This window comes from Trichoderma harzianum (assembly GCF_003025095.1).
Source record: "Trichoderma harzianum CBS 226.95 unplaced genomic scaffold M431scaffold_2, whole genome shotgun sequence".
Classification (NCBI taxonomy): Eukaryota; Fungi; Ascomycota; class Sordariomycetes; order Hypocreales; family Hypocreaceae; genus Trichoderma; species Trichoderma harzianum.
In genome coordinates this window covers 956,516-972,172 of record NW_020209250.1, presented here as the reverse complement: position 1 = coordinate 972,172, position 15,657 = coordinate 956,516, and the positions used below count along the sequence as shown (strand labels likewise).

At 51.4% G+C, this 15,657-nt stretch overlaps 4 protein-coding genes across 4 annotated transcripts; all 4 read right to left on the bottom strand.

Annotated features, from left to right (window-relative positions):
- Positions 1–615: 615 nt before the first annotated feature.
- M431DRAFT_74710 (hypothetical protein) lies at positions 616–2,529 on the bottom strand (the record flags this gene model as incomplete). Its single annotated transcript, XM_024922256.1, has 2 exons — positions 616–948; positions 1,015–2,529. 2 exons carry the CDS (start codon positions 2,527–2,529, stop codon positions 616–618), a joined length of 1,848 nt encoding a protein of 615 aa, XP_024778478.1.
- A 5,351-nt stretch (positions 2,530–7,880) lies between these two features.
- On the bottom strand, positions 7,881–8,615 carry M431DRAFT_74666 (hypothetical protein; the record flags this gene model as incomplete). Its single annotated transcript, XM_024922251.1, has 1 exon — positions 7,881–8,615. One exon carries the CDS (start codon positions 8,613–8,615, stop codon positions 7,881–7,883), a length of 735 nt encoding a protein of 244 aa, XP_024778477.1.
- Positions 8,616–9,200: 585 nt separating this feature from the next.
- Positions 9,201–10,727, bottom strand: M431DRAFT_490419 (hypothetical protein; the record flags this gene model as incomplete). Its single annotated transcript, XM_024916801.1, has 5 exons — positions 9,201–9,612; positions 9,670–10,146; positions 10,220–10,249; positions 10,301–10,377; positions 10,449–10,727. 5 exons carry the CDS (start codon positions 10,725–10,727, stop codon positions 9,201–9,203), a joined length of 1,275 nt encoding a protein of 424 aa, XP_024778476.1.
- Positions 10,728–12,471: 1,744 nt separating this feature from the next.
- On the bottom strand, positions 12,472–15,431 carry M431DRAFT_106284 (hypothetical protein). Its single transcript, XM_024911607.1, has 3 exons — positions 15,160–15,431; positions 14,988–15,066; positions 12,472–14,931 (listed from the first exon to the last, which is right to left on the bottom strand). The coding sequence occupies exons 1-3, from the start codon at positions 15,197–15,199 to the stop codon at positions 12,810–12,812; spliced, it is 2,241 nt and encodes a 746-aa protein (XP_024778475.1). The 5' UTR covers positions 15,200–15,431; the 3' UTR covers positions 12,472–12,809.
- Positions 15,432–15,657: the final 226 nt, after the last annotated feature.

The following is a 15,657-nucleotide window of genomic DNA, read 5'->3' as shown; positions in this document are numbered from 1 at the left end:
ATTCTATGTCTATTTATATAAAGCGTGAGAAAGCGTAAAAAAAGGTATCAATGATTGGTATCCCGTGATCGTCGTCTTTGTTTTGTGCAAGGTTTTGATAAAAAAAAGTCGTTTGTTTGCCTGAGAATAAAAACGGTTGGTGTGTTCTGAGGGAGAGACTGGGAAGGGAAAGTTTTTCTAGTAGGAATAATAAAAGAAGCCAAGAAAGGTAGACAAACAAGGTTGATCAAGAAGTTGTAAAAGAAGAGAGAAAAGTAAACAATTTGGTTAGGAGACGAGTGTAAAGAGTGGCATAATCAAAAAGAGAAGAAAAAAAGAAAAAAGCAAGGAAACAAATAAGGGTATCGCGACGAGCTTTCCGTTGCCGCGTAATCTAGGTTTCATGCGTCTCTATGGGCATTCAGACTTTCCAGAACGTGACGCATGAGTTATCGAAACAAAATTAAGGAAATCGTTGAGTTGCAGTCTGACTGAGTCAAAATAAAAAAGGAGATAAAAAGAAGAGATAAAAGTGACGAGGGAGAATGTAAAGACGACGTGTAAGGAGAATAAACAAGAAGAGTGAGTGAGTGTGTATGTGTGTGTAGTTATTAAGGAAATTCAAGGCATGACTGATTAGATCATGCCAGTATACGACTCCATAGGCGTCGTTTGCGATCGAACAGAGCTGGATCTCTGCGGCATAGCACCAGCGGGCGCTTGAGTCTGCTGAATCGGCATGTACGAGCGAGAGTCCATGGGCTGGCCGGGCATGGGCATCGAGGCCGTCATGGCTAGGCTTGGTGCGTCGATTCCAGAAACCGGAGGAGAAGACATCTGAGACGCCATTGATCGGTGCGATTCTGGTCTTGGTCCATCGGGCATGGGAGGCATATGGCCACCAACTTGGCTTTGGCTGTTGTCTCGGCGGCGTTTGTGGGCGTCTTTGGCTTTGGGGTGCGTGTGACACTACAATATTTTTCGTTAGTAACTGATACCCAAGGAGTTTTTAAGACTAAAGGCCACCGTATTTACCTTGTATGCATGTCTAAACCAAGTCGTCCCCTTCTTTTTGCTGCTGACAAGTGGGATCCAGTCGTTACAGCTTCCACAAAGCCCCTCCCAAATATCCGGGTTGCCATTCATGCGTCTCGAGTCCAGAGGCTCCTGGAAAGGAGTGCCGGTTGCCGCGCTGATGCCATGCGAGAAAGACTTGTCGTACCAGAAAGCAGAGTTCTTCAACACCAACCATCGCCCAGGCTTGCAAATGCCACACCATCCCTCCCTCTTGTTGCCGTGTCCCCTAACCCAGCGCGGGGTGTACAAGTCGTTTTCAAATCGCAGCTCCTGCTCATAGGGTACCATCTCGGGATCCGAAGGGTTCATGTCCTCCGGTGGCGGGGGGGCCTGCTCTTCCTGAAGGCAGCCAAACAAGTCCGGAGGGTCCGAGAGATCTGCGTAGAGGCCGGTCAAGGGGTGCGGCTCGCCGTTGCTTTGGAGAACTCGTAGGAGGCCGTGCGAAGGCAGAGTCGGTGGTGTAGCCACAACGCCGTGCGTCTCGTTGTGGTTGTAAAAGTACGAAGGCACCTGGGTCGGCAACTGAGAGGCAAGGACCATGCTGTTCCGGTTGAAAGTCGAGGGGCCGGTCATCATAAAAGGCGGTCTGCCGTTGATTGGCTGCGCGTTGGGGAACATGCCCGAGGCGGCGGGCGTAGGCAGGGACTGGTACGAGTATCTCTGAGGAACGCTAGGAGGAGAATGATAGAGCGCAGGGGAGGGCCTTCGCTGGGCCACGCTGTAGGAGCCGGTGGACCAGCGCTGCTTGTTCCCTCCTCGAGTGATGTCGTAGGGGGCAGTCCGCATGCTGGGCCGGGGAGACGGCGAGGCGCGGCCGCGGCTCTGGGTCCTGACCTGCTCGGGGCGAGTCTGGGGGGTCAGGCGAGGAGAGGCCACGGGAGACAGTTGCGTGGACGACATGAGGGACGTTCTGTTTGAAGGAGGGGGATAGTCAGAGTTGATTGATCGAACCTCGGAGAGAGCGGCAGAGAAGTCTTCGTACGAAGGCATGTCGGACAGGGCCCCAGTTGTCGACATGGCAAAGGACGAGCCGGACATGCGGTGGCTGGCCACGCTGCCGTCCAAGTTCGAGTTGTCATGCGACGGGGTCGTGTACCTGAGATCAAGAATGGGCACGGCGTCGTCAGTGGTGTAAGCCTGGCCGATGGGCGTTTCCGAGTCCAGGACGGGATGATGTTCGTAGTTGTCTGCGAGTGGCTTCTGAGCCCACCGATTCGATGCATCGGACAGGGCAAAGCCGTTAGCATCTCGAGAGACTTCGGCACTCATCATGGCGTTGAGGGGGTAGATGCCCTGGGCCATTGTGACCGGCGCGGCCACGGCATCGGTAGATCGTTGCTGAATCGACGACGAGGTTGGGTGTTGTTCCCAGGCGTTTACGGGCTGGCTTCCATCCTTGATGTAGTAGCTGAGGCTCTCTTGAACAGTTGTCGGCACTTGTTGCGGCTGGGTCGCCGGCGGCATCCAAGACATCCCTGCCGGCTGCATCTGCTCGCCTTGGGGAATGTCGCTGATGCTTAGTGTATTGATTTGCGGCTCTTGAAGAGCAGCATCGGAAGCGCCCTTACTGTTTGCACCTCTTGAGTGAGAGAAGTACTTTTGAAAGTGTTGTCGACTTGAACAGGGGGGGACACAAGTAAGTATCGATAGACGAGGATAATATGTGAAGGAGAGGCAACATACAATCCATTGTGACTAGGCTCCATAGCTAATTATAGATAAAAGTCGATGGACTCTCGGCACTCGAAGGGATTTTTTTTTGCTCTTAATAATCTTAAACGGTCGAGACTGATGGCCAGGTCCTATTCGCTGATCAGCGGGCGCCGTTGGAGACGGTCATGCAACACCGTTTAGGCAAAGGGAACCGGGGTTAAGGAGACTGTGTTGTCAATGGCACAACCAGGGTTCCCTTTCTTATAGAGTCTTTGCCACTTACACTAATCCGTGATGGCGTCAAAGTATAGTTGATATCGTAGGGTGTCTTTCCAGCGGCCAGAAGAGAGAAAGGAGTGTCCAGAGCGGCCGGATGGAAAGAAAAAAGGATCGTCTAGCTTTTGAGAGAGGGGAGGGGGGGGTACACTCAAAAGGTCCACGTCCAAGGAGAGAAGAGGGGTGGTTTATCCAAGAGGAAAAGAGAGAAAGGGGGGGAAGGGACAAGGAGGGACGGACAGCAAGAGGCTGGCCAAGTGCTAGTGAGGGTAGTATATGGGAAAGTTGGCATGTAAGATTAATGCAGATGAGATGAGGGAATCGTAAAAAGATCGTGAAGCGGCCCGCAGGAAAGTGATAAATGAACGGGAAGAGAACCGGCCTCTCAATTCAGTCACAGGAGGAGGGGGGAGATTAAGAGTGACGGGGCAATTCGATGCGATTACAGCAGATCGAATTGGATGATTGATTCCGGAGAGAGCGAAGGTCCCTCGGGCAGGGGACGATGTATAAGTCATAAGTCGTCCGCAGGCACCCTGAGCAGAGCCGGACTGGCATCCACCCCCAGCGAAAACAAAAATACCACCATGCTCTTGTGGCCCTACTCCGTGCTTCGTATGTAGTTTGAGCCAAACTGACGGGGCCCAGGCTTTAGAACGCTGAATGCCGGTCCCGTTGCAAGACCCCCGGCAGCGCCTCTCGCGATCCCAGGAGCCCAGTATGGGGTGCAGAGGAGCCGGGCTTACAGCCAGCCCAGCCCAGCCCAGCCTGTCTGTACCTCGGGTCTGTACCTACATGGACATACATTACATGCGCGAACGGCCGTCGGCTCTCTGCATTGGCGTACCCGCAAGGCACAGACAGGAAAGTGGGCAGAAAGAGGATTGGGAGACAGGGGTAGCCAGGCTGGGGGTTTCAAGGAGCTGCTGGACCAATCAGCAAGCCACTGCTGAGATCGGCCGCAACGCGCCTCTGGCCTCAAGTTAAGCCAAAAGAATGGCGCTGAAACGATTCGAGAGAGCGAGTGAAACCAATCAAGGTAATAAACGGCCCCTTCTCGTTAGGTAGAATCGAATAAATCCGCTGCTGGACACGTCAGACGACTAAGAGCGCGTCTACATACGCCGGCAGAGAGCGAGAAGAAGGCTGAAAGTTGAGCATTGGGAACAGTAGTCCGGGACTGCACGAGTGAGTATAAGCCGTCAATCCAATCCAATTCAATGCCCCCCCAGCGACTAGTTAGTCTGCTCCGTAGTCTAGTCCGAGAAGAGAGATGGCAGCCCATCACCGGCTTCAGTCCATCTCATTGACGACAGCCGCCGTCACTAAGTTAGCCTGGCCTGTCCTGTCAGGTAAGTCCGCGAGGTGAGGCGAGACGAGGTGCCTCTTCCCCCCCTCCGCAATCACCGCCAGCTGCAGCTTCTCGCCATATCCCATATCCATGCTCAGATCAGAAACGCCTCTTCCACAGGCTGTGACCAGGGCCGGTGTGAAAATGACGCCACTTTAACTAAGCAGACATCTAAGCGATGCAATTTATCTTCGTTTTCTTTCTTTTTTCTTGGTTCGATATTGGGGACATGGAGCCCCAAATCCCTGTCCGGGCACGGTCCACAGGGCCGGTAAAATATTAGTGGTCGCAATACCGGCTAGTCAGGGCAGCCGAGTTGAGACCGAAAGGGCGATTCAAATCTCCCAGGCATAACCTGATCTTGTCTGGGAAAAACAGCCGCCAGCCATGGCCATGGAACAATTCAGGGCTAGAGCTGTGTCACGGCTTGGGTGGGTTCGTCGACTAAAAAAAGAAATTGGAACCTTGAACGTTCGGAAAATAAGTGCAGTCCAGCGTCACGAGCACCAGCAGCTGAGCCAAGTAAAGTAAAGTACATGTAGGGGACATGGAAAGAAATCCTTCCATGTTTCTCCCACAGCAACACACATGTACCTTACCATGTAATATGCAGTACGTATACGTACGCACGTCGCATGCGTCACATAACGTGACATCCAGGCAACATCAGCTCGAGCCCCGTCCCAGTCCCAACAGCCCCATGTCCACATTCATCCTTATCCATATTGATCCGTCTCCATATCCGGTCCATACCCATACCAATACCCATTTCCATATCCATATCCATGGTCATATATCCAACACTGCTACAGTACTCGTACGGTATTACCGTTTGGTGCTGTCTGATATCAATACAGAGCACCGTGCTGTGCTCATCATCATCTTGGTTTCGTTGCCTCGAGTCAAGTCAAGCTCAAAGTGCATCGAAACCCGCATTGCATTGTGCCGTCTCCAGATTTTCCCTTTTTTCTCCCAAATCTGCGATGCAAATCCGATCTGATAGCTCACTCGCATCAGCCTAGAATCTAGCCGCCGCAAGGCATAACAGTAAACATCAAATACGGCCAAGTACTCGTACGCCAGTCCATGGGGTTTGACGCCAACGGCTACACTTACAGCCCGGGGTTCTAAAGATAGTTGCTTCTTGGGCAAGCTGCAAGCAACTTGGGGGGACTGCCAAACCGGCTAAAACGAAGCTAGAAGAACGGGAGAAGCTTCAGGCCACGGAGACCCGCACCAAAGAAGAAATAGAGACGACCAGCTGCCAGATGCTATAACACGGTAATCTCCAGCAAGACAGCCACGATCCACCAGGGCAGTCGGGAAGGCCGCCCAATCCTTGGGTACGGGAACGGAGAGAGGAGGGGTAGCAAACGAAATCCTATCTCATCTATCTATCCATCCTAGTGCGGGGATGCCAGGAATCACAAGGCAGGCCCGGAATCCGAAGCAAGGAAATGGAAACGTTGCTCGTCTGCTCGTCTGCTTCTATCAGATCATAACCAGACAAATCGTCAGCTCACAAGCCCAAGGCCCAAACAACAACAAACTTGAGCCAAGCCCATTGCAGCAACGGTCACGAGCCCAGTGCTTCACAAATCCCCCAAACACCCCCGCTGACTGGATCCCACCAAAAGTGTGATGATGACGTTTCTATGGTGGTGTCCGTCCCTCCGTCCCTCCCCCTCCCCTCCTCTGCAAGTGGTGTCGTGTCGTTGCGGCCCAACCAGGCGGCTATTCTCCGACCAGCCCGTGAGACAAAATCCGGCACACAGCTGTATGCGAGATGCCCAGCTGCGAGATCACACCTGCAGGAAAACGGTGTCGCCGCTGCAAGAGGAGATGACCGAGTCGGCCTTGAAGCCGATCACGAGCCCGCCGCCCTGGACAAGCGTGTGTCAAGAGCCATATACGGAAGCAGGTAAAACGCTTGGCTGCAAACCAACGGAGGTCGAGACCCCCGCAATATATTAAGGAGGAGACAAACGGTCGGTAACCTTTACCTTTCTCACAAGAACCGGAGACGCTCTTCGGCAGTGGTCCATTGACATTGACATGCAGCCCCAGGGCGATCCACGGGTGTGGCACCGGAGCTCTGTCGAGCGCCCACTGGGCCGCATTAGCCTCGACGGTTGTAATTGCGGAATCCGCTCTATGGTTCTTTTTGCTCGTTCCTTATTTCCCTCGATGTCCTGTTCCCTCTTTTTGATCCGAAATCCCGGACGACACGACACGACACGACACCCCCTCCCAATTCCTCAGGTCAGCGAGTTGAGCCAAGAGCAAAAAAAGAGTGGCCGGACGGACCGTCTTCGCCTCGAGACGGACCCGAGATGGGGGGACCTGGGAAAACGGGGAAAACCAGAGGAAAAGAACAAGAAACACAGTGGAGATGCGTTTGAAGCTGTCCTGATGCGACGCTGCTCGCGCTGTGATTTGCCCAGTCGTTCGTGGCAGCGCCAGGGGATTGTCGCAGTTTAATTACTTGACACTCCTCATTGGCTTATTTAATCCGCAGCCCTACACTAGGAGGTACAAGGCCTCACGCAGCCGACACAAGCGGGCGGCGCGGTACCGACAGGGATGAGGCCCCGAACTAACTCTCTATACGCGTTTCAGATCCGTTTTACACGCCAGCGCCCTAAGCCTGAAGCATCAATTATCATGCCACTTGCTGGCTCCAGATGTGAAAGGGTCATCCAAACCGCAGAAACGAGTTTTGACTGCCCGTTGTTACGTCGTCGTTTTCCCCTCTCTGGATGCCTCTGGGGGAAGAGAAGCTCCGCGAATTACTATCATGGCCTGCCTGCCTGCTATTTCCAAACAAGAATACGAAGCGGGCGAGTCAGCTCACCGTGAAACATCCCATGGCGTCGCCGACAACACACTCTCATTGTTACTGTTTTGGAACTGACGAAATGAGAGAAGCCCAAAGCCCAGGCGTATTCCGCGCCAGATTCAGATCCCAGCTAGGAGCTATATATAACTTTTGAGGCCACCAGCAAGTGCTAAACTGCCTAGTGTCGATCTCGTAAAACAACCCTGTCACGGATCTGTACGGATATATTGCGTCAGAATCTTGATTCGAGATCTTCTCTCTCCTCTGGTGGCCAATTTTGGTCTTGACCGAACTGTCTTGCATGACGCGCGACATGTTTGCTTCTCTTTTTTCTCTTTAACCCTCCAACATTTTTTTTTTTTTTTTTGCCACCGGCATCGTTGGCACGGATGATGATGCACAAGCTAGACATGGGGAAATCTTTGGCTCCATAGATAAAGGCTTCTCGCGTACAAGAATTGGACAAAAAAGACACAGGTCGCATTTGTATCTAGTAGTAAATTTCGCTAATACGTCTGATTTAATTTTATTACCTACCCGGCAATCGGTCGGTATAGCAACAAACGTCAATATTTCACCTTTGCGCGCAACCGCAATTTCCATCGCTTAAGCTCGCTGCATCTCTCTGGCCACGTTGCTTCAGACAATCATGGTGCCATCATCTATGACATCCTGCGGATCGTTTGGTCGTCTGTGGTTGAAACCCTAGTCCTTGTTGATTCTCTTCCAGACTTCCTGTTCCGCTGCCGCAAGGCTGTCTCCCGCCGCCGCCGCCCACTTCTTCGCCGTGTTCCAGATACTTTCTTCTTCCTCGTAGTTTTGGTAAGAATCTCGAGCAAACGAGGCATTGTGAGCCTCCCGCTGGTCGCGCGAGAATTCCGCGGCATTGATGTTCTGCTGGTAGCCTGGAGGGTGTGAAAAGTCTGGCTCGGTGCGTTCACTGCTTTGTAAGAACGTTGGCTGCGGCACATTAGGCGAATACGCTGTGGAAACGGAGGTCGATGTGCCTCTCTGGAGGGTTTGATAGCTCGTTGTCGGCGATGGGTAGAGCATCTGAGGCGGCATAGGCAAGGTTTGCGATCGGGGCCGTTGTTGCTGGATGGATTCTCCGGCCTTGGGTGGAGGTGGCAAGTTGCTTTTCCCTGGAGGCGAAGGCACGGCACCGGGCTGGGGAGGCGGAGGACTTGTATCGGCCAGAGTTGAAGTTGGTGTTGGTCTATGCCTATCGGATGGCTCCGGGGCTCCAGTCTGAACGGGTAATGAAGGCCTGGCACCTGGCTGTGCGGGAGGATATGACGTTGGGCTCCCTGACGATGTTTTCGATGGCGACGGCTGCAAAGGAGGCTCGCTTCCCTCTACAGCTTCTGTTTTTGGAGTGATCCCCGATGCCTTGGAGGCGGCATTGATGGGACTGGCAGTGTACACTGGTACGGGAGGCATGTTGAGCCAATGGAGCAAGAAATCGACCAACCTAAATGAGAGATGTTATATAAGTGCTGTTCGTGGTGCTGTGTGATTGTAACTGTTGTAAGTCGCTTTTGAGTAACGAGTGATGCGCAAAGAACTTGTATGTTTTATAGTGGCAATAAGATGCTCAGTTCAAGTTCAAAAGGGTAAATGATAGGTGTTGTTTTCAAGAGGCGACAGTTGCCTTGGAGCGGCTGGAGATGCAAAGGGAGGCTGACTACGTCATTCGAGTGACACTCATCAGGTGACTTTTATCCCATGCGCCACCGTTCAAGCTCCTGTGGGGAAGTAGCGATGGCTTGTGATTTCAATGTTGCCAATTCTATCGCATTTCCCTTTTGAGCTTGAGATGCAGAAGAAGCTGTAAAAACAGATAGTTGGACAATTGAAAGGTGACAAGATGACAAAGATTCAAATGCGCATCACAAGATGTGGCGGCGGCAGTGGTTCATTGTGGAATGGAAAAGCTGTCCAAGATTCAGCCCCGGTGTTTCTTCTCCCTCGATTCTACCGAGTATAGAATACAGCCTCGCTATTTAGCTTACACGCTCTCAAGTCTCAACCCTTCCTGGGCAGTGCAAAAGGACACGCTGAAGCAGACACCTTTGTCTGTGCCAATCTTGTCAGGCGCGCAGTTTCGTCGACTCCCTTGCCCATCTTGTCTTCCGGTCCAACATCCTCAAACAAGAATCCATCCGGCAACATTGCCGCGCCGCCGTCTCCAGCGACCTTGAGGCCAAATGCCCGTCGCATCAAGCCTTCAGGGCCCCAGCGAGACCAGAAGGTGGGCGGAGAGTACCAAGGATCCTTGAGATAATGATAGTGCTTGATGCGGCCCGTCACTGGATCCGGCTGGCTGATGAATTTGGCGGGATAGATGCGAGGTAGGCATAAGTAGCGGATAAAGAGCTTTCGCGCAAGCAGAAGAGGATATGTGAGAGCAGATTCCGGTACTCCAGGTTCGGGAAAGCTGAGTGCATGTCAACAAGGCTGCCCCAGGACATGAGAAAAGAGAGAACAAACTCACCTGAAAGCATCTCGCATGCGCTCGCCCATGAGGACCATGAGAATCTTGTATCCAGGCTCCCTTGAGAACTTTGGATACGCCGACAAAAGTAATTCGACCAAGACCGTGCCGAGTTTGCCAATCTCTGGCGAGGGGCCGAGATGCTTGTTCTCATACTCGATTGCCCACCGTTCCACGTCCTCCATAAACTCAATGCCGTCTTTCCATTCCTTCTTGCCCAGCTCGGCTTCGTAGTCAATCTCCATCATCTCGCCAATGTACTTCCAGAACGTGGCAACGGCTGCCACCTCCATGTCGGACATCTCTCTCCACTCGTAGAGACGCATAAAGCGGACCGGCTGATACATGGATTCGAAGAGGACATACAGCATGTCCGCATTGCTAATCTTGCCGGATTGTCTATACGGAGCGTGCAAAAAGTTTGTGCGGGCGACGCTCTTGGCCAAGTATTCGGATCCAGGAGGGAATTCTGCATAGCTAAGAGATGTGCAGTCAGCATCAGGGTTTAATCTTTGGATAGCAGAATATGAGAGAAATAGAACAAGCTTACCTGGCAAATAAAACCTGAGTATCGTCATACCTATCATCAAGTGTTATTATAGTCCATTTCTATGTCGAGGTATAGTATTACCGTTTGGAAGCCTTGGTAGGCCTGGCAAGATCGCTGACTTTGTATAAAAGATTGCCAATGTTGTCTACAGCGTAGGTCTAGTAGATTTGCATCAATGTTAGCCAAGTGTAATTAACAGCATTTAAAACCGAAAGACATGAGAACCCACCTTAAAAATCGCATATCTAAGTGAAAAGTCGTAAAGAAGCGGAAACTCGTAAGTGCTGATGTAGCTAACAATCTTCTGCGCGTCCTCGTTGGTCATGCGGGACAAGGACTCTCGATCCGGAAAGTTGAGGCGCTTGCGCATCGTCTTGAGCCTCTGGAACCGAAGCGAAGAGCAGACGATGGCGTAGAAAGTGAAGCCGGCGGCGGAGTACAGCACCCACGGGCTCAATCCCAGCCGACTGGCGAGGCCATCGCCGCTGCTGGCGAAAAGAGACGCCATGATGCGAGCTGTGATGAGCGGCTGGTTGAGTGTCACATGCAAGTGTGAGAGGCGAGTAAAAGAGACTGACAATGAGGTGACCCCTCAAGGGAATCTTTCTTGATATATATAGCACCTTTTATCACTGGATGAGAAAGAAAAGGAAAAAATCACACGTCACTTTTTGGTGAAGCTAGTTGAGTTGGTTAAGCAAGGGGAAGCTTCTGGGGCGTCAGCAGCCACAAGATTGTCGTCCGCCCGCTTCGAAGCGAAGATAATGGCGGGGATGGAAATTGGGATAATGAGTGTGTGAAATGGGAACAAAAATGCGAACAATTGCATTGGCCAACTGGGATGTTGCTGCCAATCAAGATCCACATGTATCTCCGGGCTATGTTTACACAATCGGTGACGACAAATAGGACAAGGGCCATTCGTGTGAGACATAATACCAGTAATAGATTGGCGGCTTGATTTAGAGTTGGACTTTTGTCCTGCTAGTGTGAGTACTCTGTACTCTGTAATGCTTAGCACCAGCCTATTGTGCTAACTAAGCTGGCTTACATCTGGACGATTTTGATTTTAAGTCCTTTTCAACGCCATCAAATAGACAAATTAGTACTGACAACCTGTATTGTGCTCAAATCAAACACCTCGTCATCACCCACTATAACAAATGCTACCCCTCCACAGCCTGTCCAAGCACCCCGGGAGAAGAGCCGGTTTCTACCGCGCAGAGTCACACCCAGACAGTAAAAAACACCAGGCAATTTGCGGGGTTTGTGGACATACAGCATCCCCAAGACAAACAATCAGGTAATCCGCTCCGGCAATTGGGGCTAGTCGAACCGACCTAAAATATGCAGGCGGACGGGGTCCGATGCAAGGGAGCGCATTTTGCTGGCAGAAGCTGATTTGAGCATCAAGCGGGCTGGGAATTGGTTGTACTGCAGTGTATGTCGTAGTGCGCATCTGCCACCGAGGTGGGCAATAACTTAACTTGATACGCATCTTGTAAGTTAGAAAGCATCTAAGTACCAGTAGTTGAGACCTCATGTAAGTCCAAAACTTGGCGAGGGATTCACAAAAAGCAACGAAAAACATCGGTCATTCGTTTGTCATGGCCGCAGTTGGTCGTACTCCTCATCTTAGCCCGGTCTCAGTTGCATCCTACAGCCCGTCGCCATTGATTGGCTCGCACTCTCCCTCATAGCCGCCTCACCGAACCTTTGCGGCACAACAAGAGATTCAATGTCACAAGCCCCTCATTACCTCCAATTCCTCGCCTTATTGTCGCATGGATTATCAGCTGCAGTGCAGTTATTCCCGAGGTTCTCCAACTTCAATCCCTCTTCATACCGACCTAATTATGCCGTATTAACTTTAGGCTCAATGTTATACGGTGTTGATCAGAAGATGTTTTTACGAGGTAACTGAGTATTTATGAACAATTGTATTGTGCTTCCTTGCTCTACATGTCGCGTGGACTTGATTCCATTGATACCTTCTTGCGTAGGTAATTCATCACCTCCTCTCCAGCATGATGCCAACAAAGTTCACACGGAGGTTCGGAGCAATGAAAGGTGCCGTGTTGACTGAGAGAATATACAAGCCCCTCAAGTGGTTTACGAGATGCTCCTACATGTAGCTCTGGTCCTCGCTAATGCACATGTCTATATACGGCATCAACACCAGTGGCTATCGTATCAATTTGAAGATGATTGTCGTAAACTTGTACTCAAAGGTCAACTGTTTAATCAGGGGGGCGAAATGCTCAATTCCTATTGCCAAAAGCTTCACTATCATTTGAATAACGCAAATGGGGACAGTATACAAAGTACCTATGTATATAACCCACAACTACACCACATATACTGCGTCTCAGGCTCTATTAAATAGTTTCTGTGCTTTCTTTGCTCTACTACAGAGTAAATCTGTTAATGATCACGATACAACCTAATTACAAAACAACCCATTCCTCCTATATCCTTAGCAATACCAGGAAAAAAAAAACTCCAATGCTCCCTCCTAATCCTTGTGCCTTCTCCATTCGTGTCCAGGCATGCCGCGCACAGAGGTATATATTAACATAGCCAACTCCATCTACCAAGCCCAGAGCACCTTGTGGTGGAGCGTGCGGGCGCCCAGTCTTTCAAACTCAAACGGCGTGATCCAAGAATCGTTAGTCGACAGCTTGGCAAAGACGCTTGCTCCCTTCCAAGTCACAACCTGTTCGTCCATATCCCTCGCGCTTCTGCTGACAAGGATCCTATCGCTGAGGTCGGGCTTCAGCGCCTTCAGCCTCTCTTCCAGAACCACGGTGAACTGTGGGACCTTGGCGCCGCCGCCGATGACCATGATGCTGCCCAGCAAGTCGCGAACTTTCTTCTCGTCGCCCTTAGCGGCGTTGTGAATACTTGTGAGGATGGCAATGTCCAGCGGCGCCAAAGGCAGCACCTCGTCTCTCTCGGTTGCCAGGTCTTTGGAACCCCGCGCAGCTGCGTCCACAAACATTCCTGGAGGCGGTTGAGTGGACTGTGACTGTCCTGGAACTGGTGTGCCGGCCGCCCGGATGCTACCTAGAGCAGGGCTGTCACCATTGACACCATCCTTATTGGCTCCAAAAACATAGGGAGGTGGAACCGGAGGGTTGGCACCCTCAGGTGCTGGCGACCCAGCATGCGATGCCATGGGGGTTCCCGTCGCCGTCTCGGCTTTGGTGGAAAGGAAGTTGAACGACGGCTTCTCTTTACTCGGTGTGGACACTTCGGGCTGCGACTGGGAGAAACCATTTGCATTGGACATGAGCGATGGTTTTACCAGTGCCAGAATTGCAAGCTGTGCGGCAGAGGACGGGTCGTCGGGAATATCCACATCATAGGCGTTGTAGGAACGCTCGACTAGTTTTCTTCGGCCCCTGAGCTTTGTGCTGTTGTCAAAAATTGATGGCTCAAAAACTCCCATAGCCGCTAGAATCACTTCGTCGTACGTCTTGAACGCATATTTTCGCGTAGGCTGGTTGGGTGCTCGGACGTGGAAGTTGAACAGTTGCACCGAAATGTTTGCCTGTGACATGGTACAGTGCTTCGCCTTGAGTTCTTCGGCCAGCAGGAAATCATATCTTCTCCGCAAGTTGATTTCCTGGTACGGAAAGTTGTCATAGAGCATCATCTTGATGAACGTTTCCGTAATGTCATATCCTCCGTACTTGAGGTTGATTCTCGAGTCTTCTATACACAGCCCGTCTTCGACACACGTCACCGCAGTCTTCTGGGCACCGACATCGACGACGCAGGCCTGAGTGTATCCAGCTCCAAAGGTGGCCGCCATGCTTTCCTGGATAAAGCACACCCTACTAAACTCGAACCAGGTCATGCAAGACCGCAAGACCTGCTCCACATACTTTTTGTCGTAGAGATCGGGGATGACGAAGACACAGCTGTACTGTTGCCACTCGCTATTTGTCTTTAAGCCCAACTCTTGGCGCAGAGCCTTGTCCAGAAGGGTTTCGAAATCATCATAGAGGTGCTCTTGGCTCGTATATCCATCCTCGTTCCAGTATCCTTGTTGTATGGGCCACCACAGCTTGAACTTTGGGTTTGAATCGTCGGGGACTCGCAGTGCTTCGCTCCCGATGAAGCAAGATGCTAGTGACTCTGGGTCCTCCAACTTTTCTATATCTGTCCATTCAACTTCCAGCACGTCGTTGTGCCTCTGGATGATCTCGGGTTCGGTACGGCGGTTAAAGGTTTGGACCAGCTCCTTGGAATTGGGAAGCACTTTTCGTTTGTTGGCACGCATCTCAACCTTTAGATCGTTGCACATTTTCTGATATTTCTTGGACCACTCTTCTCCATATTGTTGATCCGTGGTCTTGGCCTCGAACTGACGTCGTGGCAAGGCCTCGTACATCTCGGACTCGGTCTGGGGGAATTTGGTTGCCAACGTAGTCGGAATAGTCTTGGGGAGGGCGTCGCTCGCAAATCCAATGCGTAGGTTTTGGCTTCCGGGGTGAATAACAATGACCCTCGATGGGTCCATTCCACCTGAGGGCGTTGCCGCTCCATCCTCTTCGCCAAGGTCTGGCAGTGGTAGGGGTAGCTCGCCATTGGCAGGCTTTGAAAGAGCGCGGTCGCGATCTCGGGCGCTCTGTACTAGTCTGTCGCGAGTCGCATCGCTTTGGAGTCGCAGCGCAAGGACCTGGTCATCCCTTTTCATATAATCTCTGCTCCGAGAATTAGTCGCCCAGCACCAGCCACTCGAGTCGTAGGTGAGTCTCACGTGTAGTAATTCTTCTGGTTGATGGGGGTAACATCAGGCCACGACGTCAATTTCATGCCATTGTCGGTTCTCTCCAGCCCTGTGCAGTTTTTTCAGCGTCAGCATCGATCGGCTCATCTGTCGACCAAGAACCGGAGATGCCAGTGATGCGAAACTGGCCATGTTCACGTACCCTCTCGGAGGAGCACCCTCTCGGAGACCTTGCCGACCATCTTGATGGTGTAGCTCCTTTGGCGTCAAAAACAGATGGCTGATGGCGTTATGCAGTGTTGTTGACAAGGAGAAATGCTATAGTGCACTCGTCATCTTGTCTTGTTCCCGAACGCGCAGACACGCCAATTGCGATTAACCTTCCCGCGAATCTCAAAGCGATAAGATAGCTGGTTCCTGGAATTGGCGGATTTTAGTTGATCCGAGTATTCCCTGCGATGGGATATACTGCAGTGTATCGCTCCTCTTGTGCCGTAGAAAGCAGAATGTCTACAATGGAATACATTTATTCATGTGATAGATTGAACGTATATGCTCTGTTGATAAATGATTCAATTGTTTCATAGTCATTTCGATGTTTCTACCTTTGTATCGTTCCACTTCTCTGCTGGGTTGACAATTGTAGCACCAAGACATGTAGTCTAAGCAGATATTCACCACACGGATATCGAACGTACGT